The following is a 26,375-nucleotide window of genomic DNA, read 5'->3' on the forward strand; positions in this document are numbered from 1 at the left end:
GTATTAGATCAGACTGTGCTGTTTCCCTTTTTATTTTCTGCCCTTATTTACTCGGACATCAGCACAATAACCTGTGTTGCATTAACATCAAGAAATGTGTTTGCTTCATTAGAAGCAGATATAAATAAAATATCTGTAAAAACATATACCGTACCCTTCCTTTATGAATACTGTATTTGGTTCTACCACTGGTTTATACCTAAAACCGCTCAGAAAACTGAAAAAAATACCCTTTTCTAATCGTTTAAGTTTGAGTTATTACAGTAACACTAATATTAGCAAAAAGTATTATTTTGTCCTTGCTGGTAGATATTACTACTTTAATCCAACAAATACAAGTACACACATACATACACATTGATCAGCTTGGTAGTCTGAAAACTAATCTCGCTTACTTGACCAGCTTTCATGACTATTTTTACTCTTGAAAGGCTTTCCAGTGTCTCATGAATAATCCCCAAATCAAACCAACAGTTTACCTCACATGTGATGTTTGCTTTTTGTCTCTGATGATGCTGATTTCCACTAAATGCTGTTTGTTACTTTGTTTTGGATGGTAATGAGAGGAAGGAATTTGCTGCATACAGAAAAGCCTCAGTGATGATATTAACAGTATTCATCCAAAACATAGGAGGTTGCGTTGGGGAAGTGTTGAGCACACACAAGTGATTTCCGAGTACCCTTTACCATCTCTACAAGTAAAATCATCCTTGATGAACCCGGATAGATCTGTTTAAAGGGGTTAGCACTTCTTCATAGCTTTTTGTGAACTGTTTTAAGTGACCATTTAGATTCTTTATAAACTAATCAATAGCTTTGTGATCCTCCTAATTAATTATCTCCAAGTTTTAATATTTATATTTTGAAGAAGGTTTTTTAATGTTTATTAGAAAGTGATTAAATGCATTTGACTGGGTTCCTAAAGTGTGTAACAATGTAATAAAAAGCAAAAGAATGTAATTATTTTAAGTGGGTTTCGTAAAGAAATAACCAACCAAACTGTTGTCTGATTGCATATTAATTGAAAGTGCTTGGAGCATTTATCACACTAGGAATGCATAATAATATGCATGTTAATATACATAATATGCACAAAAAAAAAAAAAGCTTCTTAAAATCTTATTGGAAGAAATGTTAGTTGAAGACACCACAGGTGTGTAAAGTTGTAGAGATTTCTTCCCAGAGAGATTTATTATGTAAAGAGTTAGTGGTATTGGCTTTTCCTCGTCTGCTCTGGGATTATTTACATTCTCAAGCACAAAGCGTCACTCTTCACAGGCAGGGCCATGGCGGGTGTCTGAGGTGATGAAGGGCAGCTGCTTGTCAACCAGTGCGTGCTTTAAGCAGTCCAGGCATGCTTCCACTATTGACACTGATTGGCATACTGATTTATAGGACATCCCTAAACTGCATTTACATCAAAGCAGGAATCAGGTTTTGAGTCTGATGTTAGTTCCTATACATATATATATATATATATATATATATATATATATGTATATATACTGTATATATATATATATATATATATATATCTACAAACAACAGTAAATCAAAAACTTTCTTGCATAAACTTAAGCCATATTAGTGATTTTCAGTTTTTGTTAGTGTTAATTAAAAACGTCCTGAAGTTCCCTACACTGACTTTTCTTTATATGATCTTTTTATACCAGGTGTGGCAGTGTGGTGGCAGTGTGGAGGTCCTGCCCTGTGCTCGTATAGCCCACATTGAACGTGCTCATAAGCCGTACACAGAGGATCTGACGTCTCACGTTCGGCGAAACGCCCTCAGGGTAGCCGAGGTCTGGATGGATGAGTTCAAAAGTCATGTCTACATGGCTTGGAATGTCCCCATTGAGGTGAGTGATTGTGTTAATCTGGTTTTCATTTTTCATTTTATTGATATTTCAACATGTGAGCTGTGGTCCCTACAGATTGGAGGAGTGCCTCAGGAACATGGAGCCTTCTGCAAGGAAATATTTTTCACTGTTTTCATCCCCATTCTTTATGACTAAAAGTCATATTTGAATTGTAAAGCGAGAAAAATTGCAAACTAAAAAGATTGTCAATTACTAAAATGATGTCCATCTTTGCATCAGAACTGTGGATGTTTGTGTTGTCTATTAAATGCTAAGAAAGAAGAGATATTGAACAGAAAGGATGAAAACAAAATAGTAGCTGCAGCTCAATCTGGGTGAATTTTCCCAGCTAATATTGGATGCGAGTAGCAATAAAATGATTTTACTCTAATGCGACATCTTGTTGGTTGGGGAGGTGGGATTCAACCTGGAGCAGTCAATATTTATTACTGGGGGAGTAAATAGTCATTCTCTAAATCCACAAATAATTGTGAACTACTTCAAATTTTATTGGAATTTAAAATTTAACGAAATGAGATTACCAATTAATGAAAATATTTAGTCTCAGTATTATTTAAATACTTTTATATATGGCCTTGCAACATTGCATTGTACAACATTCAGATAAGTGCAACCTCACTAGGTTGTGTAACATAAATGTTGTAGTCAATGTATGGCATGTAGTCAAAGTGGAAAACAATGTTAAAAACTAAGCACAACCCATGTTCTCATCCCCCCAATCCAACATACTTTATATATATGTGTGTGTGTGTGTGTGTGTGTGTGTGCATGATTAAGTAAGATTCTCTTTGCCACTGTAGGATTTATCTCTTTAAAAACTGTAGGCTACCTTATTTCCTGTATTATTATGAGATGTTCCTGGTGCAGAAAACCCACAAAGTTATTCACTCTACAATGATATGAAGCTTAAGATTAAAGATAGCCTTTAATATCATTCCAAAACCCAACAGACAGAACTATCATTTCTCCAAGGTAATAAATGCAAAGCAGGGGTAATGTGGCAGAATACCAGTAAAGACAAAACATGGATTACATGAGTTTATTTTATTAAACCACCAAATTCAGCTAGAAATGTTATCTTCTGTGAAAACCAGAAGCAACCACCCTGAATGTGTTAGATTTTGCATTCATCACATGTCCTTTGTGAGCCATCTGTTACGACGTTGCACAGTTTTTATGGGCAGCATAATTATCCAGTGCATGCATGCATTTTTTTCAAACGTGAAATCTAAACTGGCTAAAAGGTTTGAAAAGTCAAATACTTCAACAAATTGTGTGGATAAGCTATAGTGTGAGCTGTAAGGTCATAAAACAAATTGCCATTGAATGGTATTTTCACAACTGTCGTTTAGTTTGTAAACTATTGATATTTTTTGGATTTTATGTTTCTGAAACCTTAAACAATTAGTCTTGGTTTTAAAAAATAGACCTGCATGTTTGAGTACACTGAGTAAAATACCAAAAACAACTCAATTAAACTGGAGCAATAAGTTACAAACTCTTTTCTGCTGCTTCATCCTTTGAGGGTCTCAGTTTGAGAGCTATCAGTTCTCTTCCAATTTCAGATGTTTTGTTAAAAAAGGGCCTCTGACACCTCTTAAAGACCCCCTTGTCATTTCCAGAGTGCTCTGAATTAGATTCGTGCTACAGAATAACTGGATTCTTAATATGCAGTGAAATGTTCTAAACATAGGCAATAAAGACATGCTGGAGGCTGATAATAAAACATAGACAGATCAACAAGGGAAGGAAACTGGATTAAAGCTGTGACTTGGTTGAAAACTAATTCATATTATTCCAAAAACTAAAGTTAATTTAATAAAACCAAGATATTTCTAATTTAATCATATAAAGTTCTTTAATTTAGTGAATATCTAAAATTGTATATGGCAATAGCAATCCACATTTAAAAACAAATGCTTGCTATCTCAGCATTAGTTGTGCTCGACATCTTGATATTTATTTATTGTGTTTTTACAATATATAGGTGGTGTCTTTTTTTTAATTTTTAGCTGAATTTAGTCATATCAAAAATTCTCCCAATGTTTTCAATTTCGCATGCCCTCAAGGGGAAGTTAAATGTTTGCTGGTTGAGTCCTTTTTCCTCTTCCTAATTTGTTTGATTATGTAAATCTATTTTATAAATAGACGAATTGAACATCTGCAGGCAATTCATTCAGTCAATAACGAGGCATTTAACAGAGGCTCCACTCAAGAAGCATAAAATTTAGCCCTGGCTACGGTCCCATGAACTAACTACACACAAAAATCGTCTGTGTTAATTGAGAGCACAAATATCCGCAGTGTTCATCTCAAGTTTGCACCCATCTGAGGTCACATTTGAACAGCTCAGAGCATCAGAAAGCTTTGTCAGCAACATTTACACCCACTTCAGTTTGACTCAAAACAGAACAACAATCGATTGCAGAATGAAAAATGGATCTTTTAATGAAAAGAAGAAGGAATAAAACCTACAGCTAAATCCACTTTCAACTTAAAGTACATGGAAATTATATGCTAAGCCTAATTAAAACATATTCGTTCCAATTAAAGAGCCTCAAAAGGGTCCTCAATTGTTATTTTCAGTCAGGAGTAGGTAATTTCTGGAGGATGAGCAAAATACCAAAGTTACTTTGACATAGTGCCTACTTGTCAAACAAAAATTTCAAAGGACATTGGAGCATCTCCATTACGGTCTGTCCCTCACTATGGCTGTTAATATGAACAGGATCATGGTCGGACAGTGAGTGTGCAGGAGCCATGGTCAATACTCCAATATTGTTTGCAATGACACTTAGTAACAGAGAACCTCAAGGTTGCTGTTTTTGATGGACTCAAATAAAACCAGATTTTTTTTAATGAAAATAGAATAAAAGCATACTGAAACCCATAAGATTAGTTGATTATTGTGCAATACACACACATCTATATACTCTAGCATTTTATTTTTATTTTCTTAGACAGGCAACCTTTTGGATTTAATTAATGCTGTCAAAAGATGTACATCTATATCCACGTTCGTGGAAAAATGCATGTCACACTGTAACTAATATGCAGTTATGGTGTTTTACACCGGCAAGGGCAAAACTGTAACTCCCGACAAAACTCTGACCAGAGCTGCACAGTTTCTTACGTCTTTATTGCATGCAAATTCTTCTGAGAGATGTGAAATCAGATGTGAATGCTGGATTGTGAAATCAAGTTCATTCTGATCCAAACGTTGACACATATGATCCTGGCGTTGTCCACAATTAAACTCATAATTACTGTCCTCCATACTGTTCATGTTCACTGATCTCCAGCCTTCCATAAATCATTAAATCACACGCACACAGAAAAAATTTAGCTCAAACAAGAGTGGCAACTCTTGAATGTGTTGCACGTTCAGAACTGTCCTTTTTCTCTTTGTTTTTGTCTGTGAGGAGGAAAGTATGAGCTAACAGGAAAGAAATAGTGGAAAGTAATATGTAATTTTGCCTCTAAACTATATGAAGGATCTATAATCACCCAAAGCAAATGTTCTCACTTACTTTCATGATGTTATGATAAGACTGGGCCAAGGGTGGGGGGTTGTTTTACTCAGCAGTTGGTTAATAGATTGTTTCATGTCAGTAAAAGAAAAAAAACTTAAATTAAGGGCTTTCGGTTTTAAGAAACACAAACGTAGTTAGTAGAAAATAACTGTTAGCAATATGTTACATGATTTGCCTCTTGGCAAACCTTCTGAACTTTTTTGTTTTGTCTGTACATGCATATCCATGTATTTGTGTATAAATGTCCTCTATTAATCCAGGACTCAGGGATTGATATTGGAAACATCTCAGAAAGAAAAGCATTGAGGAAGAGACTGCAGTGCAAAACTTTCCGCTGGTACCTGGTCAACATCTACCCTGAGATGAGGATGTACAGCGACACCATCGCATATGGAGTTGTAAGCTTTCCTTTCCTTCACCGCTTTAATCCAGTGTCTAAAATAAACCAGAACATGCCTATAGCTGTGCCCAAGCAAATCCTTTAAATCCACCATGCTACTTTGATGATGCATAAATTTACTGCACATTTTACATTGCTTTACTTGCTTGTTTTCATTAGATGTGTTTTGTTCTTTGCATTGATAAAAAGATAAATTAACCAAATCTAGCTTTATATGTGAAATACATTCCCTTGAAGAGCTTTTCAGCCACGCTTGACAGAAATACTGTCAGCCAGCAGGACAAGCTGGCTGCGCTTCTATTTACCCATTTCTAGTTGTTCTCAAATAGCTTTATTTCCACAGTCCTCCCACCTTGCATCAATACGATGCATCCTAACACAGACTGGCACACAAACTCCACTGTAAAAGCAGAGGTTTTTTCTGTCCTATGGATATTTTTGTATATTTTATAAACTGACATGCAGTGGACTTACACGGAGAAAGAATAAGCTGGCGTCTTTAGAATAATTTGTTCAGTTGAGTTTACGTCATTATTCTACATTTGTCACAGGCATTTGATGGTCTGTAGTCGGTCAGGATGGCTTGAGGATTTGTTGCATGCTGCTGAATGTTGACCTCATTTAATGCAAGAGAGAACAGGTTTTTTTTCAGGTTTTTTTTTTATTATAATCCATGATGACATTTTGTTATTTAAAATTTCCGCAGAACTAAAGTGAAATAATTCTGTTATGCTAACCTGTCTTGTGATTTTAATTTGATGTGATTTTTTTTTTTCTTCTTTGTATCGAGCATTTTTTTTCTCCTGGATATTTTACAGCTTTAAATGAAGCATTATAAACATAAAGTGAAATAGAAGTACCAGTTTAAGGAAACATTCTCCTCTAAAATGTTACCTTATTCTAGGTTATTATGACCATGCAAGCAGTTTTGTACTTTGAGGTAAATTGTTAGTTTGGTTAATGTGGATAAATAGATATTATAAAATTATTAAAAAGTATTTTACATTTATATCTTCAAAAAGTGTATAATGAAATAATTCCATGAGAATAAGAGCGATTCATTATTATTATATATTATACATATTATAATTATGCTGCACGACTTTCTTTCCAAAATATTAGCAAGACTCCTTAGGTCTTCTTTTGTGTTTTTATTTGTCCTTGCATGGCATTTGTAGTTTCATAACAAAGCAGCTTGGTACATACTAATACCTAACTTGGTTTGCCATGGTATGTATTAATTTAACATGTTAAAATAAACATGTTTAAAATAGATTAACGCAAACATATTTTTTTTCCATTCAAAAGTCTCGAGCTGAAACCTTTTAATTCCAACATCCAGAAATAACTGTGATGGATGACTGAGCTGCTTCTCTCAGTGAGCTGCACTGGGGGTTAATTTTGCTTCAAGAAACAACCTGGAACTTGGATTTATTAAAAGAAATTACATGAAACTAGATGAATGATATAGGGTTCCTGAAACACTAGAGGCTGAGTAGGCACTATTGTATTTTGCACCAATTCAATGTTTGGATAACTTAAATAACAAAATAAAAACAACAAATATTTTTATTGTTGAGCTCAATAATATAGCAGCACCAAGGGTTTTTGAACTGAAAATTGTATTTTGTCAATATATAGTTTTCCATATAACTGATTGCTTAATTACAAACCATGCAATAAACTCAATTAAAATTTTTAATCAAGTCCCCCTACAAGTAATATAGTTTCACTTTCTCCAAACCCTTAATGTTAGCTATAGATTATAAAATGATAAACAAACCCATTTATTTTCTGTCACAGTTTTGAGAATTTAATCTTTTATTGCTAAACCAATCAGCCACCACAAATGACAACTCATTTACCTTCTTTTGCTCCCGAAAGAGCTCAAGCAATTAATGCTTGAGATTTATTTATGCCATTAATAAATCTTTAGATCCCTATGCATAGTGTGGCAACTTTATGGATTATCCCTCTTCTGCAAATACACGAGTTCCCAGGAAGTTTAGAGGTCACATGAATCCCAGAACAGAAATGGTATAGAACAACCATAGCAGTTACTTTAACCTTCTTTGGTCATAATGTTTTGTGGGGTTTTATTAACCTGACATGTAGTCGTGCATCTCCAGGCTTCGGTTACCTCGACTCTCCATCCTTGTCCCAGGAAGGTGAATGTATGAGTTGTCACTTTAACTCAATCATGTTTTTGTTTTTTGCATTGATGATGTCAGAGCAGTTAAGTTAAATCTGAAGGATTGTTTTAAACCACTGTTATCACCAGGCATCATTCAAACCTTTCATTGAAATACAACATTCATTACAGGAGCCCAAATGGGTTTTAAATGTGGCTATGCATTCACAGGTGTCAATCAGTTCTGTTTGTTTGCTGTTTTTTCCCCTGCATTCAAAATGTCGGGTCTTGTGTTGTTTACCTAACAGTGAAGTTACCTGTGGGTTTGCTGATTATCAGATAGAAGTATTTATCTCCAATGCAAGCTGGGAGCTGAAATCATTCCCAGATGTGTTTTTATTATCACCCGTGTTTGCCTATTTTTCTCTCCTCTAAAACCACTATCTCTGGAGCTTCCCACTGTGCACTTTGTACCTTGCAATCAGGGAGACCTTTGTCATGACGAGCATGAATAATTTTCCTTTGGGCCTGGAAAGACTTGAGTCATGTTCACGAAGCGTATCTCATCTGATTTGCATTTTTATAACGCAAAATTGACTTTAAGCAGATTCTGAATATGTTTCTCATTTTAGATGTTCTTACCCACTCCAGCTTCTTCTGTACTTTTGAATTTTGATTAAATTTTTATATTATATGAATCACAGCAAAGGTGGGAGGAATGAACAACTTTCTTTGCCTCTGTAGTTGTAAAATTTCTACATTCTTGGAAACATTTTAATTACTAAAATAAACTGCTGAAAACTTAATGATTCCTCCAATTCAGATGAGGAATAATGCTCTGCAGGAATTAGGAGAATTTATGGATGAAGCAACCTCTTCATGTGTTGCATTGATAATTTACAAAGTAAATCCCACCCAGGATCTGAAGTAACATGTTACAAACTCATATTTTTTTTCATTTCTCCCAGTCCCCATGGTATAATAAATTTCCTTGGTCGACATTTCTTTCTCTTTTTATGTTTTTCATTTCAGTGATTTGTTGATAGACTTATGGATGACAACGTAATAAATAGTTATAATGTGACTTTTCAGACGTATTTAACAAAACACATGGACTGGGGCCTGTTTGTTTTAGAATAATCTAAAACACATCTGCTTTTCAACAAATGATTATGAGGATAATCTCTTATTTAAGATGTTAAGGCCAAATTTTTCTGTATGCTGGTTTTACCAGATTCTGGGGTCAGTAAGGGTTGATTATTTTTTTTTTTTTTAAACTTCTATAATCTTAATATGTCTTATACTAAAGTAACAAGTGTTTTACTGCCTGAAAAGAGTATTTTCTTAGTTATTTAATTTCATTGTTGTACTGCGTCCCATTAGATAGCTTTATTTGTTGCCGGACTGATGTTTCAGGTGACAAATAAGCAGTTTGCTGGAGAGGGGTGGATTTATGAAGTTTGTGGTAAACACCTATTTATCCTTTTCACCCAGTATGTAGAGCAAAAAATTAGTGCGTCAGAAGTGGATGTGTCACTTGTTACAATATTTGTTACAAATATCTGGTCAAACAGTGTCACAGTTTTATACCTCTGTAAAACAATGTTCTTTTTTATGTGTGTTTATTTTTTGTCAGCTGAGAAACTCTCTGAAGAACGATCTGTGTCTGGACCAGGGACCCGACAACGACAACGTCCCCATCCTATATCTGTGTCATGGGATGACACCACAGGTTAGAGCCCTCTCTTTATATTCTTTTCTTTCTCTCTGTTCTTCTGTGGTACATCTTTAGTTTTTTCATCTTTCTCCATCAGTAGACAATCAAGAAAAAGCCCTCCTTTGCTTTTCAGTAACTTTTAACCAAATATCATAATCAACTTCTCAGGAATTTCTGGATAGAAATAGCATTTTTTTTCCAAGAAAAGTTACTATAAACATTATTGTGTTGTTTTCAGTTTTCTGTCAGAATATGTGATTTTAGTAGCGCATTATAAGAGAGTTAAAACATTTAGACTAAATTTCAGCCCCATTGTTTTGGAGATCATAACAACTTGTTTATAAGAGGCGGGTTTTTTCTCAGTTCTCATTACTCAATGTCCTAAACTCTCTGAACCGCTTGTTCAGGATATATTTCAGCTAAATAACCAGGAGTTTAAGTGTTAGCAAAGCATGATAATCATTTATTTTCTCCTGCCTCTTCCAGCTCATATTGATTGTTGCATCCCATTACATCTGAACAGATTGCTTTCAGACATTGTTAAACTTTCCTAGAGACAGAGATCTCCCATTATCTCTGCTCAGTCGGAGGAATCTGCAGGACACATTTTCAGACTTATTACACCTGTGTTGATGACATCACAGTGGTGCAGATTTAAAACCTGATTCAAACTTACAGCTTTGTTTGGTGATTACAAAATGTTTTCTTTGTTTTGTTCAAAAAATTAACACACCAGAAACAAAAGAGAGATATCTTTGGAGTTTTTTTTCACCACATTGCTGCTGCTACACATGATTCCTAACTTAAATAAAAACAGATTAACACTGTTTGCCAGCGGATGTCATATCACAAAGACATATCTTTGCCAGTAAATGTTTCATCCTCCCTCTGTTGTATTTTGAGTTTCTGTGGAGCTTCACAGTTTATCTATGTAGTCAAAATGTATCTAGTTATTCCTGGGAATGAAGGAGTTACATCATGCTGATCATAGCAGGACATGTTACATTAATTTAGAAATTTATAACAGCATTTGTGAACCTTCTTCTATAAAGCAAACCGCTATATCTATCCTATGATCTGAACTTTTAAGAGTTTAACAGCTTCAGTTGCTAACAGTGTGAACAGTATCACAATCTGCATTTATAAATTAAGTTAGAAACGATTATTTTAACAGACACTTTATTAGCTCCTCTGATTAGGGCTCAGCATGGTAGGCAACATCTGAACAAACAGAAGACGATTAGAGAGACCCCTTATTATATAACCATGACCCCTTGCCAGATTTATATTGGTTCTTGGTTCTTTGAACATGTTTTCTGCTCCAAGTGGATTATGCATCTACAGTTAGTTCCCACCAGTGGAGACTTTTGCTGTGGGTCATGTAGGGAGTTGCCAAAGGCAAAACAATGTAAGTTGCACCAAGAACAAGTTTTCTTTTGCTTTCTCTTTTTGGCATCTGCTATCAATGGGAGTTCCCACTGAGAATAGGGAGATTTGGCTTCATGCTTTGAGTGGGACTTGCTGCATTTTCTCCCACCTCAGAATCAGAAAGGACCTCCTGTCATCGGCCGGGGATTCGACTGTTTCCAAGAAAACACAATATTTTTTTGCAGTGTGTCATAAATGTGTTACTATAAGTAGCTTTTTCTTGAGCAAGCTTTGAGAACACCTCAGATATTGTGTTTAAGTAGTGGTTGCAAACAAAGGAGATAATTATGCTGAAAGAAACACCACACATGGAAGGAAGAGTATTGCCAAGCTTGCAGATTGTCAGCAGACGTATGACAAAAAAACATGGTCTTAAAGCCAAAAACAATAGACAACAACGTCATATACGGCCCGGCACCCGGAGCTACTCCAAAAATGAGCAGCACAAGACAAAAGCCACAAGAAAGACAGCTTGCTCATTGCTGCCTCTTAAAAAGTCTGGTGTGAAGGAGGCTCTTTTGGCAAAGAATGATAAATAAGATTAGAGTGAAAGAATATCTACATATTTTTTGCTGCCAAAGAAAAGAGGCAAATACTTCCCTAAATTGTTTTAGGTATATTATGAATGACATATTTACTATAATATAAATCTTATTTTCCTTATTCACTCTATATCATGCTTAATTTACTAACCAGTCGGTATGTTCATGTTTCCATTGCTTTCATCAGTCTTTTTAAAAAAATCCAAAGACACATTTAGGATATTGAGAGCAATAATATACAGTAAATTAGAAGCACACAGTATGCATGAAAAGGTTCCCTGTGACATTATTATTCATTTTCTTTGACTGTTCTTGCTGGTTGAGGTGGAGGCGGGCAGCTAATTTTCCCACCTCTCAGCAGTGCACAGTTAGATACAGTGGTCCAGTCATCGTAGGCGTGTTACGCCCTTATAGCAGGTCGTCTACTAAATATGTGGGGTCGTCAGATGATGAGTGGGAGAGAGAAAAAGAAGATAAAGTTCTGTCACATAAATTAGTATTTTTTGCTTTAAGCTTCCCTGAGTATTTTCTCTTTTTACTTTTTGTTAAACCACAAAAATGAAGCCCAGAGATTTTCTGTAAAATCAAACACTCTTTCTGTTCTTTTTTTTACCTTCTGGATCTTAAATTTGCACACAAGAGTGAATTAAAAGACTCATTTAGCACAAAGAATTTATTGTTAATTGCTCTGAAGCACAAAGTCAGACTATGGCAGGCTTTGTACATAAATTACACAGTTTTGCATTATTCTTGCAAATAATTTACAGCTTTTTTCCAGCTTATCGTAAAAAAAACTTACAACTGAGAAAATTCCAACAGAGCGAGTGTAATTACTTATTTTTCTCTCCTATCCTGAATAAATAAAGAGCCTGTTTGCATTACCTGGTCCTTTCTTATGTTTCTATTCACCCAGGAACAGGGTATTTTTAGCCTTAGATGTCTGTTTCATCCTTAATGACCTAGCCTCATTTACTGCACAGTTAAGCACCTTTATGGGCATATGGAGCTCTGGGTGAGGGAGCAGCTAAATGTCAACGGTGAGCAAACACTTTTTCACGTTAGCATGTGGTCTCTCTTTCAGAATGTGTACTACACCAGTAACCAGCAGTTCCTTGTCGGACTGCTCAGTCCCACAGTTGATGACGACGACAATAAGTGCCTGGTGGACGTAAATGGCAGGCCACGTCTCATTGAGTGTAACTACGCCGCAGCCAAACGTATGAAGCTCCACTGGCTCTTTACTCAGGTGATGATTCCTAAAACATGTTGTCAACTTTACTACATCCACCTACTACACTTTCGCCTTCTCAATTCAAATTGGCCAATCACATCAGCCTTCCAGGGAATAAAAAGAAAAACAAGGTTAACTTAGACAAATATGATGTCAACATTGACATTATTTTTTATTATTGATCAATAATGTCAAGCAAACCTGTCATGCATATACACATACACAATTTATGTTGACCAATCAAACGTCCTAATACAGCAGGTGCTTTTGAAGCAGACATCCTTTTTAGCTACAACACAAGATGGCTGCCAAAGATGGCGCACTCACATGGCAACAACCAAACTTATTAACAGTACACTGGCATACAACAGAATGTAGCAAACAACATAGCAGTGATCGCAAGACGAAGCTTCATGAAGCCCTTCAGCTTTCCATCCAATTCTTTATTCAAGAGCAGAAGCTGCATAATGCTTCATTTATGCTACTGCGCCACCTAGTAGACAAGGCATGTAAATAGGCGAAGTGATTATAGTGACATGACATTGGTCATTGATGCTTTAAGCTGAATACATAAATGAATGATGTTAGTAATGCCAATGCATACATTTTGAGTATGATCTACAGTATATTATCTGTATGATACTATGTCTGGATCAAAAGGGAAACTGAGAGGACAGACGACTGCAAAGCGAATGGGCTAATGCTACTTTGTAACTGTGCCTTAAAACAGAAATAACACAAGACTATAATATAGAGCAGTAAGAGAAGAACTTAGTGAGTTTAAAAGTTCTGCCAGGAACTACAGCAGTTCTCCAGACTCATTGAAACTGTTTACTCTAAATACACCTACTGTTACATTTTTTTTTCTTTTTTCTTTTTTTTTGTGGCAGGTGCTTGAAGATATACGTAGGATTCCCTTTTTATGGGGCCATTTATTTTGTGAGTCACTGAAACTATGCATTTGAGATTTCAAGCTTTGAAACTATAAGCTATTTTAACAGAACCAGGAGACATCTCACTGCATACCCGATAATAGCAATTAAGCTGGTACATATATTTTGTGGCCTCTGAAGGCTGTCATTGCTGCAGTAATCACAGGCTTCCGTTTCTCTAGCAGTAAGATGTGACTTATTCCATGTAAGTGCTTTGAAATTAGGCCTGTTTTAGAACAAAAACATCATCCTTTTGACCTTCTCAACGCTGCACTGCCACCGCTCATTTGTCTGCCTGGTTTTACACCATCATCGGCAAAAAGGTTTTTCATGCTCGAGCTCGGATGTCACAGATCTTCACACTGATCTTTATTTTAGTTAACGCTGCATAATGCAGTAAGAGCTATGGGAGCGTGTCAGCGAGGCTGAAGCTTATCATGTCCCTGAAATGTGGCATCAATTATTGACATGGTTGTGACTGCACATGTGCAAAGTGTTGAACTGAAACGGAAATAGATCACTTTGATGCAGCCAAAGCAACTTTACAAAACAGAAAGATCTGCAAATAAAAGAGAGGGTTTATTTGATCTTGCTACAAACACACCAGTCTGCAGAAAACCTTCATGACTCAAGATATTTTAATCTTTTTCCATTAAAACTGCAAGATTATTTCACTTCTTTTAGTCACCACGAAATCCACGTATTATGACTGACTTTAAGTTGTGCTTTGCAAAATGATTCGAATGTAATGTGTATAGATGTGCACGCAGATTAGTCAGACTTGTATGAATTGCAGGAATGCCTTTTTATTCATTATATACAAATACCCATTGTTCTATCAGGAAGACAGAAAATCCAGTTTAAACCCCACAGACTGTAGCATAAATTAGATCTTCTCACATTCACTGATCAGTAAATATTTGGAGATTTGTATTGTACATACAAAGGAGCAAAGCTGCAACTCAGCATTTCATTGTATAGATGTATAGTCATTCAGAGTTTCATTTTGGACTTACTCCTCACATTTGAAAAATTAATTATCTCAATTCTTGAAAGTTGAGGGTGAAATTTTTAAATAAGAGCTGACAAGGTAAATTTGTGAACAATAGGAAAATTGTGCAATGAAATCCTTCTGAATGACTTTTTTTCATTGCTTGATATCTTTCTGTAAATGATGACATTGTCAATGTTAAGAAAAACTCAATTGTCCTGCTGTGATCAGCCTTTCGCTTTGTGTATATTTTGTCAATGACATCACAAGAGGCACAACAACCAGTAAACTCTGACAGACAAGTTTTCAAAATATATTCAGAAGCATTTGAGTTTCATTCTGTCCTTGTCTGCTTCACAGAATACAGAATACTTCAATGTGTTCACACATATTCAAACATTGCGAATAAAAATAAAAACCTTTGAAAGAGAGAACAAGCAACAACACAGCATAAACAAGAACAATTCTTATGGAAATACTCAAAATAAATGGGATCACTTACCCTAGGCTATCTGTAATGTCACCAAATGCTTCTTCTTGGGAGAATAGATTTTATCTTCATGAAATTGAAATTTACAAGTAGCAATCAAAGAGAAACCTGGCATGTTGCATCATAAGCAATCAACTCTATCTAAAGTAAGTTTGTTGTAGCTTTAAAAGGTTGCCGTTTTTAATTAAATACTGTATAAGGGTTAAACAATAGGCAAATCATAGTTTTCTGCTTTTATTATTGACTGAGACAATGTTATATCTGTCAAGGCCAACTAAAGTCTATAAGAAAGAACTGAGAACAAAGTATGTTACAACAAAAGAAGTATATTTTAAACATGCATGCGAAAAGATTTTTGCAATTCTTCATAATCACATTCAGGGCTGATGTCGGCAGTAAACTGAAAACAATATTTTCTATCCATATGTTTCAAGCAGACAGTCATTGTTTCAGCTTTCATAACCTTTCCTTCCCACCAACTCCATCAGCATGAGTCACTGCTGGAAGAACTTATGGGTATCAGTGAATGTAGCCAATATTCAAGAATCTACAGCCCAAGCAGAATTCAAGCTAATTTCATGCTTATGTTTTTATATTAATTTTGTTAATTCAAATTCTGGAAACCTGTCTTGGGTGAACACTGCCTGTTCCTCAGTGACCTTTATATACCTCCTTGTCCTATCAGGGTCAACCCTGCAAGGAGTAAGGCAGTGGTTCCCAAAGTGTGGGGCGCGCCCCCTAGTGGGGGTGCCGTGCCATTGGGGGGGGCAGGCCATCATATAGGTAATAGACTGCTTTACTCTGCATCTTTCTTTAGCATTTTTGTATTATCCATTAAATCCTAATATTGAAATTTTGGCCATGAACATAAACATGAAGTCAGTTCCTTCTTTACTACATATTTTCATTTTGTCAATAATCTGAGAAAGTTTGTTTTCTATCCTGTCTGATTCTTTGCCTTTAACTATGTTGACATTATCTGTTGGGCCCAACGAGGAAGGCACTTCTGCAGCTTACATTGATATTCCTTAACAGCAGTGTGGGTTTAAAGAGGGGAAGTTGCATTCTGCTCAAATTGCTCTTCTCGAGCCCAGCACAATTCTAACTAGCCTGCTTTTATCTTTTTCAGGGAGGATCTATTCAGAACAGAAAATCAAAGAGATGCCTAGAGCTTGTGGTGAACAGCGACAATGAGTTTGGCTACCAACTGGCTCTGCAGAAATGCGCCGGACAGAAATGGTTCATCACGAATGTGTTGTTTAGCAACTTGCTATGATCGTGTGCCGAAGGAAAACACTGGAGTCTTTTTCAGAGCACGTTTGTGTGTATCTGGCTGCATATCAGCGCTGGGTGAAAGGATAAGAAGCAGGAAACGCTGCATGGTTGGATAAGTTCATTTTGAGCCATGATGTCCTCTGATGAACGGCCATCATTTCATCCTAAATGTTAAACATTTTATTTCACCAACGAGATCAGCCATAGGTTGCAGATATTTTGCATACTTGACAAGATGGTATATTTAGTATATTTTATGGTAAATGTATTTTAGTCAGATTTCTGTTGACCCGCTGTTTTGTTTAAATTTGCTACTGTGTAGCAAGCTTTCGAAACCTGTAATTATTTTTATTTTTGTGTCTCAGGTTTGTAGATTTACTATTCAATGAAGCTGTACAGTTGTGAGAAATGTTGAAATAAATTGGGACATGATATTTTATAAATGTTAAAGGTTTTCTTATATGTATATCAGTAAAAAAAAAATGATGAGAACTACTGAGTACAAGTGCCTTTTATATTTGTTGCCCAAAGGTGTGTGATACCATTATTGAAATTAAAAGTATTCAAAACTACAATTCATCTGTATAGTTTGCTGATCATTTTATTTATTAGATTTATTTACATCAATTTAGATTTATTTACCAAGTAACATATTTCAAAATGTGTATGTAACTTAATGTGCTACAAGATTTGGAAAGAAACAATAAGAAAATCACATGACCCTAAAGAAAGCAAAGCTAATTTTGTACCTCCAAGTTTTTCTACCCATTTATTCGGCTTCCAGAACAGACAGAAATGGTCACCAATTTCTTTATTGGTTCTGGATATGTACTAGAACCAATAAAGATTTCATTAAACCACCCAGAGACATTACATTTGGAAAATTATGTGGCTGGTTAAGTTATGACAACCTGGTGAAGTCTACTTATTTGATTTTCTTTTTAACATACTCACTAGCTACTTTTTCAGGTAAGTCTTGGTGTTTTCGAGTTGGATCCATTTTTGCCTTCAGACATGCCTTCATTCTTCACCGTTTTAGATTCAACAAGCTGTGGTAAACATCCTTCCTCAGAGATTTTGGTTTATATTGACAGTTGCTGCAGATTTGTCAGCTGCACTTGAGGAGAATCCTCTATTAGATTGAGATCTGGTGATTGCAGAGGCCCCTGGAGTACAATGAACTCATTGCCAGTTTAAGATGTTTTGAGCTTTGTGACATGATGCATTATCTTGCTGGAAGCATCCGTCAGTATATGGGCATACTCTGGTCCTAAAGGGACAGAGATGTTCAATAATAATCTTCAGGTTGCCTGTGGCTTCTTAACAGTGCTCAATCTTTCTCAGTTTGAACTTCAGCATGTTGTGTTTACCATATCTAGACAACCAAATGCAATGAGTTGAATTCGTTATTTGCTGAATTGTGTTTACAAGTAAATGTCTGACTAAAACACTGACTAGTGAGTGTTTGCAAGAAATTATTAATGGTTTTGTGGTACTAGTGGACATTATTCATTTGTAGCCTGACATGAAGAAGGGCAGAGAGAGAAGGAGAAGGCATGCAGTAAATAGACCCTGGGCTTGTTATTAGTGCATAATAATATAGTCTCAGCTTATGATGCACCTGCTCTAGCACTGACTGATATGGCCTCTGCAGCCTCCAATGTTTATTTTTTATTAGATAAACTATTCTGATGAGCATCACTCATTTAACAGGTTAAAATGAAGCAGTGCAATAGTGTATGAGCGAGACATGCACCTGCTTTCTGTTACGCTGCACAGAGCCAAAGGCGGATGGATGGGAAAAATGGAAAGTCCATTTAAACTGGGTTTTATTTTTGCCCTGTTCCAAGTTTCCACTTCGTCTAAAACACCAACATAGCCGTTGTCAACATAATGTTTTTTTGCAGCCTTGGCAGCGTCGTCTTCCAGCACTGTTGTTTATGGCTGTCACCTGAAAGCCAGGTCTTTGTTTCAAATCTCACTAAGCCCTAGCTTTTCTGTGTACTCTGTGTGTTCTTTCTGTCCATGCCCAGGCTTTTTAGAAGTACTTTGGTTACCACCTTCAGCATAGAAAAGTACATATTATGTTCAGGATTAATTCTAAGTCTTGAAAATAGCTGTGTTGTCTCATATCTTTGCTTGTCTCACTTGTTGCACACTGATTTGAGGGATATTCTCCCTCTGCTTATCCAAGAAACGGAAAACAATTGAAGTTGTTGTCTTAAGAGTTTGATATTTCATGATGAGACTTTGTAATTCTTCAGTTATTTTGAAAACATTAATATTTTGTCACTTATAAGTTATTTCAGTCATCTCTGCATGTGCTTGAATACCTCTTATTCCAAATATGTTGAACTTAAACATTTCTTTAGACTGTGTAACTTTCCTTTTGCTTAACAAATCAAACATACACAGCGTTCCAAATTATTATGCAAATTGGATTCAAGTGTCATAAAGATAAAAGTTTTTGTTGTGCTATTAAATTTATAGATGGTATTGTCTGTCACGGCTCTTTGAATCACTATAATTAATTTCAGAGAGCTGGGTTGATTAGTTTGTCTGGTGAGCTTAAATTAAGGAAATCTACTTAAGAAGGATGTTCCACATTATTAAGGAGGCCACAGGTTTCAAGCAATATGGGAAAGAGAAAGGATCTCTTTACTGACAAAAATCATCAGATAGTGTAGTGTCTTATGACAAGGTCTGAAAACATTCAATATTTAACAAAAACTGAAGAACTGTGAAGAGATTTGTGGCTGATTCAGAACAAAGATGGGTTTGTACAGATAAAGACATAATGAGGAAAGTTTCTGTTAGACAAATTTATCGGATTAAGAGAGCAGCTGTTAAAATGCCCCTAAAAGCAACAAACAGTTGTTTGAAGCTGCTTGTGCCTCTGGAACCTCAAGGTGGAGGATCCTCCAGAGGCTTGCGGTGCATCAACCTACTATTAGCCACCCCTAACCAGAGCTCACAAGCAGAAACAGTCACTGTGGGCCCAGCTGTACATGAAGATTAATTTTCAAACAGACTTGTTCACTGATGACTGCTGTGCAACCCTGGATGGTCCAGATGGACGCAGTAGTGGATTGGTGGTGGATGGCCACCACGTTCCAACACGGCTGTGACGTCAGCAAGGAGGTGGTGGAGTCATTTTTTGGGCCGAAATCATGGGGAGAGAATCATTGGTCGGCCCCTTCAGAGTCCATGAAGGTGTGAAAATGACCTCAGCAAAGTATATGGACTTTCTGACTGATCATTTTCTTTCATGGTTCAAAAAGAAGTGCAGTACATTCAGTAGCAAAATCATCTTCATGTATGACAATGCACCATCTCATGCTGCAAGGAATACCACTGTGTCATTGGCTGCTATGGGCATGAAAGGGGAGAAACTCATGGTGTGGTCACCATCCTCCTCTGACCTCAACCCTATTGAGAACCTTTGGAGTTTCCTCAAGCAGAAGATCTGAGGGTGGAATGCAGTTCATATCAAAACAACAGCTCTGGGAAGTTATTCTGACATCCTGCAAAGAAATTCAAGCAGAAACTTTCCACAAACTCACAAGTTCAATGGATACAAGAATTGTGCAGGTGAAATCAAAGAAGGGATCCTATGTTAACATGTAACTCGGTCTGTTAAGATGTTTTTGATTGAAATAGCTTTTGATTTTAGTACTTGTGACCACTTAATGCTGCACATTCAAAGAATGACCGCTTTCAGTTCTTTATAATCCATAAAATGTTTAGAAAATCTGCTGTGCATAATAATTTGGAACAGTGCATTTTAAGTTTATTTTTGAAAAAAAATACTGTTCTCATGGGGAGCTTTGTTCAGTAAAATTAGATTTATACTGTAATAGTTCATGACCTGAAAATTATACTGAACATCATTTGCATTGACCATTTAAGAAAATCTGAGAAAATATCACTCGCATAGTAATTTGGAACACGGTGTACACAGACTACTAACATTCAGAGGCAGCCTTAGGAGGGAGTCATGAAGGTGAGATGTCTCTTTTTCATGACAAACGCAACGGAGAGAAGCTGAGAACTGGAACAGCTTTCTGCTGTGGCACCTGGGGTGGAGACGAGTAGCACAGCATGTTTCCAACATGCCCGTCCTAATTACCTTCCACATTCAAGTAGAGCTTGGCAAACCATAGTATTAAATTTACATGGAAACCCACTTTCATCAAAAGGACCACCCTGCTAATGCGTTCTAATGTATGCGATAAGAGCAGCTCTGCATGTGCAAATTTGTGAGTGAAAGAAAAGCGTACGCCCATGCACTTTACTTACATCTCCATGTAGCTGATCGCTCGCCTGCTGGTGTGCTTTCCAAACAGTACTTTTAGCTTTGAACTACACTGAACAGGGAATACGTGCAGCTGATATTGTCATTATAACATGCATATTTTTCACCCTAGCTGCTTCAGCACATTGTCTTATACTAAAAATGATAAATGCTGAGGCTGGATCTAAAAACTTGCTTTTCTTTACTGATTGTCTACCACCAAAGAGAATGTTGCTCCTAGAAATGTGAAGAAATAGCTGCGCCTGACTGGCTCATGCTGTTAAGGAGCTGTGGAGATGTCTCTGCATGTCCATGAGTCACATGTAATATCTCAGAAAAGTCCTGGCCCAATTTTGATGAAGACAGGTTTATATTATATCGGTCCTCCCCTAAGAACCAGTTTTTGCCAAATGACTGTCTTTGGCCTGTCTCAGTGGAGAAGTACTGACGTTTAGCTTATCTAAAGTGGAATTAAATTTTGACAGAAGATGTTTTTCATCTGTTTATTTTTTTTGCAGAAATATACTTTGTTTAAAATATTGCAAAAAACTCATGGCATGAACCAAAGGATAACTGAGTGCTCATAGAGTAACATATACACATTTTACATTTAAGATAAGGGTTGTCCTGACACTTTTGCTCACTCTGTAGCTGAGAAAGTGTAGTACAGTAGATGTCAAAAAGGGCAACCAAAAAAGCAGTGAAGCCATTGTCTAAATAAAATTATAATTAACTAATAGTGCAGGATTACTTCTGATGCTGTCAAAAATTCAATCTCCCATTAAATTCACAATGTAACTTATATACAAAATAGTACAGAAGTGATGTGGGAAACTTTTATTTGGCCTCCAAAATCAATAGGTCATATCATTATAAAATATTTTGGGTTTAAAACTTGTGGTGCTTATTACACACCAGTTAGAATGGTATTAGTTCTGTGGTAATTTTCAAGCTTTTTCTATAGCACTGGCATGACATTTATTTTATTTTATTTTTTTTTAAGACAACTTTATTTCCCAATATGTCACACTCTTCCCTATCCTCTTAAAAATAAAACACAAGTCGTCTCCCATATCTTATTGTGTTCCATTTATAATTCATCTTTAAGCCTCTTCAGGGAGCAGACTCTGAAAGGAGGCCTCCCACATCTCGTCATTATTTTCTGCACGAGACGCAGAAACATAAAACATGAAGGAATACGTTGGCAGAAGTCGTGATGTGATCAGGGGAATCACCTGAGTTTTAAATAGTACATGAAAAAGGGAAGTGGCCTGTCAGAAGTGAGAGTATCTGTTTCCCTCCTAGGATGCAGGAAGGAAATTTCCTCTGCTGTCTCTCATGAAGGAGAGCCACAGACAGCTGAGGAGAAGCTGTCAGTACTGCAGGGCATGTGGGACATCAAAAACAGATGCAGAAACTGGGAATTGTTTTAGCTAGTGCTTCTCTATTGAAAATAAACATGAAGCCTTGAAAGATGAAATGAATTGTCGTTTAAAATCTATAGCTCCCCAGCAGAGAAAAGCAGATTTCCCAGAACAGTGGTGGGTGTTATATTTGTCCCTGAAAGGAGGTACATGTGGGTATATACAGTATATATACTTGTTAATTTTTTTTTTTTCCGAAAGACAAATTAAAATTTTAGTTGTTAGCATTTGCTCAAATGAGCAAAATAATTTTGAGATACCACCAGTCCTCAAAGTATAGCTGAACAAATCAGCTGAAACGATGTGACAGGAGGTAATTGCCTTCACATGCAGTTTAATCTTTGCCCTTTACTTTTTACACTCTAGTGCTTTGACCTATTAAAATGAATGAGTTGACCAATCTGTTTATTTTTATGCGTTTCCGTCTCTGTTTTAAGTAGAGGAACATTATGGGATTTGCAGTAATGGAAATGAAAATCTTCAAAAATAATAATAAAAAAACAACTTCTGTTTCTGTTATTGCAGATATTAGTGGTACCAGTACTTTTCATGAAAACATATCCATGGACTGGTTATTAACAGTGCACTGTTGGGCTACACTGGCTCTGTGCCAATGGTCTAATTCAATCTTCCATCAAATTCACAATGTAACTTGTAAAGTTCACAAATATTTTTAGATTTGTGGAAATATATTCTGTCCTATTACAACAGAGCTTCCAATGCAAGATCACATTTCATAGCTACATTTGCACTTCTCCGTCAGCTCTTAGTTTGAGGTTGAAAACAGTATTGGATAAAAAACCTTAGTGGTATTTGTATTTGAATCTTATGACCAAAATAAATGTAAACTCCTCCAAGAAGTATCTACGTCCTCATTTCTTTCCAACTTATCTATAAACCCACAACATATGTGATAAATATTTGTAATGTTTAATGTTTTATATAATTGATCACTAATAATTTTTTTGATGCAGGTAACCTCATGGGGTTCCACTCAAAACAACCTTTTATTCCACCTAAGATCTCAAACTATGAGAACCATTAAACATCCTCAGTTGCTATGCAGAAACAGGTTTGCTTTGATGCCTGTCAGCATTTTTGTAAGTCCTTTTTTCATTTTGACAACTTGAGAAAAGTCTATGGAAGAGTCTATGGAAAATAAAACAATTACAATGGAATCCAGTTTATTACACGGACTATGAAGGTTTTCCCAACAATCTGTGTTTTCACTGTTTGCCCTGATGTTTACAGTGAAAGGGACCTCATAGTTGCTGCTGCTCTCTGAATGTGTGGAGCTGTGTGGAACAGATGTGACCATCTCTTTGCATGCTTCTGTAACGTTAGCCATTAAGAATTCAAAACATATTGCTTAAACACTAAGGATTGTGAAAAACTCCTTCTTTGTATGTTTCTGCAATTTGCTCGATTGCCCAGAAATATATGATGCTAGCAGAAAAATATCAAGGAATTCCTCTGGAAATAAATGCTAAAACTGCATGGCTCTCTGATGTTGTTAGAAAGTCATTACAGCTTTATAAGCCCAGTTAACCTCATGTTGGTCCATAAAAGGCTGCTCAGTAGAAATTCCTCTGGGGATAAAATATCAATCACTCTCAAAAAGCAAACAAGCCTATCTAGGTTGTTTTTCTTCTAAACTGTTGATATTTTACACATTGCCCTTCTGACCAGGTACTCTTTATGTGTTTATAATATGTTTACATAAAAAACATGGAATTCATGAAAATAAACTTTTATTCATGAAAATAAAAGTGGAAAAAAATCCACAAACAGTTAAAATGTGTAGATGTAAAAAAGAAAACAGCATTGAGGTATATTTATGAATTACCTTTCTGACCTGATTCTGGGTGAAATAAATTAAGCAAAACAAACTAGGCAAAAAATTCAGTAATAAACACTAAACTGATTTGTAATAAGAACACTTGTGAAAATTATTATTCTGAACATAAAGATGACTGTATACAGTCTCCAAAAATAATTATTGATAGAACTCACAAAAAATGAAACATATTGAAGAAACACAAATCCAGGTGTTAGTTGCTGTTAAACCATCAGTACTCTCTTCTCCTCATGTGTTGCCTAAATAGCAAAGAGTTGTAATAAGAAAACAACTTCTCATCATTTAGCTCTCACTTTAAATATTGCAAAAAGAATCTTCACAACCTTGTTTTTCATTTTAAATCACGCAGTTTTGGAGAAATATATGTGTGAAGGTCATTCTTCTGTCTGCTTCCAGAGGTAATATCTCCTGTAATTTCCCCAGGTCCGTCAAAGTCTCTTTTCTTGTTTGGTGCCAAACTGCAGCCTCACAGCACACAGAGCAGCTCCTTGTTACTACAGAAAACTAAATAATGGACTCTGCAAAGCAGAAGTGTACAACAGATGCAATGGCTTCCTAAGGGTTCAACACATCTGAAGCCATGCAGTGTTTTAATTTTCTCTTCAAGTAGACACGTTGAAGGCTAAAAAAGTTTACTTGTACATTTGATGAAGTGAGTTCAATTGAGCATCGCCGTAACATTTTCAACTTTGTCTTTCCCTCTTGACAGAGGGATAAGCACAGATTTTAAAGAAGATTAATTGCCTGAACAACCCGAATCACTCTCTACATTACTTTTATTACTCCTGTTATATCCAGTCAGTGAGAGGATGTAGGCTGTGACATTTTATCGATTCGATCTTGCGTTTGACGGTGATGGATGAGCTCCCATTTAGAGGTCCATAAATCAGATTAAACAGTGAAAATCAGTATTGACTTTGGAATCTGCAACCTGTTTGCTTTTGCATTTTAGTAGCTTCATCATGAGGCTAATTCGACATCTTTGGAAAATCTGAGTTTCGTTCCATATTTGAATCAGCAATCAATAATGTCTTAATTACCTGTTTTCTTTCAAATGTATACCTTTATTTGGTTATACTTTGTCAAGGTAAGCTGTGCCAAATCTTTTAAAAGGAAAACTACATTCCTGTTCATTTATAAACTCATGTTGTTTGTTACAGCTGCTGTTTTGTAGTTTGTATTTTGAAGTTGTTCTGTGACTGTTTTGGTGAAAGTTCTTTGCAAAAATATGTACAACCCCCCCCCCCCCCCCCCCACGTATAAAACATGTTTTAACATTAACATCCTTACCTTAACATTTGTAAATTAAGACATAAAAATAGTATGACATAAAAAAGGTTACTCTCAGTCCTACCTTCTGAAAACTGCAGAAGCAGTTTTTGAAAATATAAAGTCTCCATTTCCTACATTATGATGTTTGCATTGGATCCAAGCCAAGAATGAAATGAAACTTAATCAGCTCCAGTAGATAAGACATTTTCTCAATTAGTTATCAACTTTATTATCAATATATATTATTATCCAACGATAAAGGTATTATGTTATAATATGGAAGCTTTCTTGCTCTAAAAATATTTCCATGTTTTATAATATATCACAAAAATATTTATAATGTAGGAATATGAAAAGTTTTGTAATGTGAAAGTGTATTGTGCAAACATGGAAAGCATGTTGCCAGAATATGAAAAATGTCATGCTGTAATCTGAAACAGTTGCATATATATATATATATATATATATATATATTTTTTTTTTTTTTTTTGCATGGATGGAAGCTCTTAACTATAAAGTCAACTCTTGACTATAAAGTGAAGGATAAAACTCCAAAAACATCACTGTACTATCTGTCAGTGCCATGCTCTGTAGCTAATTTGCTGCCAGTGAAAAGGATTTTTAAAATAATGTAGCTCTAACACACATTGTCACTCGTCATGGAGAAAATAAACCTTTAACCTAAAATGTTTTTTCCAACATCCTGACCTTTATTGTCTATTTAATCCATGCATGCATTTTACTAAAAGGCATTTAGCAAACTCTACATTGTTTCTGCTATTTTGAAAACTAATTTATTATTTCACCATTCAAACAATGTTTAAAAGAGAAGCAGACATTTTAAACAAGCAGGACGTAACTACTTCCTCGTGAACAACATGTCAAAATACCATCAGAACCATTCTTGGTATGGCAAGGCTAGTAATGTTTTAACATGTCCATATTATGAACAATATGTGTTATCATATTTTAAGGTT

General features: G+C 35.8%; 1 protein-coding gene across 1 annotated transcript in view; it reads left to right on the top strand.

Annotated features, from left to right (window-relative positions):
- Positions 1-17,125, top strand: part of galnt18b (UDP-N-acetyl-alpha-D-galactosamine:polypeptide N-acetylgalactosaminyltransferase 18b) — an 85,909-nt gene extending 68,784 nt beyond the window's left edge. Inside the window, exons 7-11 of the mRNA XM_028016030.1 lie at positions 1,674-1,859; positions 5,674-5,811; positions 9,581-9,676; positions 12,713-12,877; positions 16,405-17,125. Of these exons, the coding sequence (XP_027871831.1) occupies positions 1,674-1,859; positions 5,674-5,811; positions 9,581-9,676; positions 12,713-12,877; positions 16,405-16,551 (732 nt within the window). The 3' untranslated portion in view covers positions 16,552-17,125. The remainder of the gene's footprint in view (positions 1-1,673; positions 1,860-5,673; positions 5,812-9,580; positions 9,677-12,712; positions 12,878-16,404) is intronic.
- Positions 17,126-26,375: the final 9,250 nt, after the last annotated feature.

The sequence above is a fragment of the Xiphophorus couchianus genome, chromosome 4 (assembly GCF_001444195.1).
Source record: "Xiphophorus couchianus chromosome 4, X_couchianus-1.0, whole genome shotgun sequence".
Classification (NCBI taxonomy): Eukaryota; Metazoa; Chordata; class Actinopteri; order Cyprinodontiformes; family Poeciliidae; genus Xiphophorus; species Xiphophorus couchianus.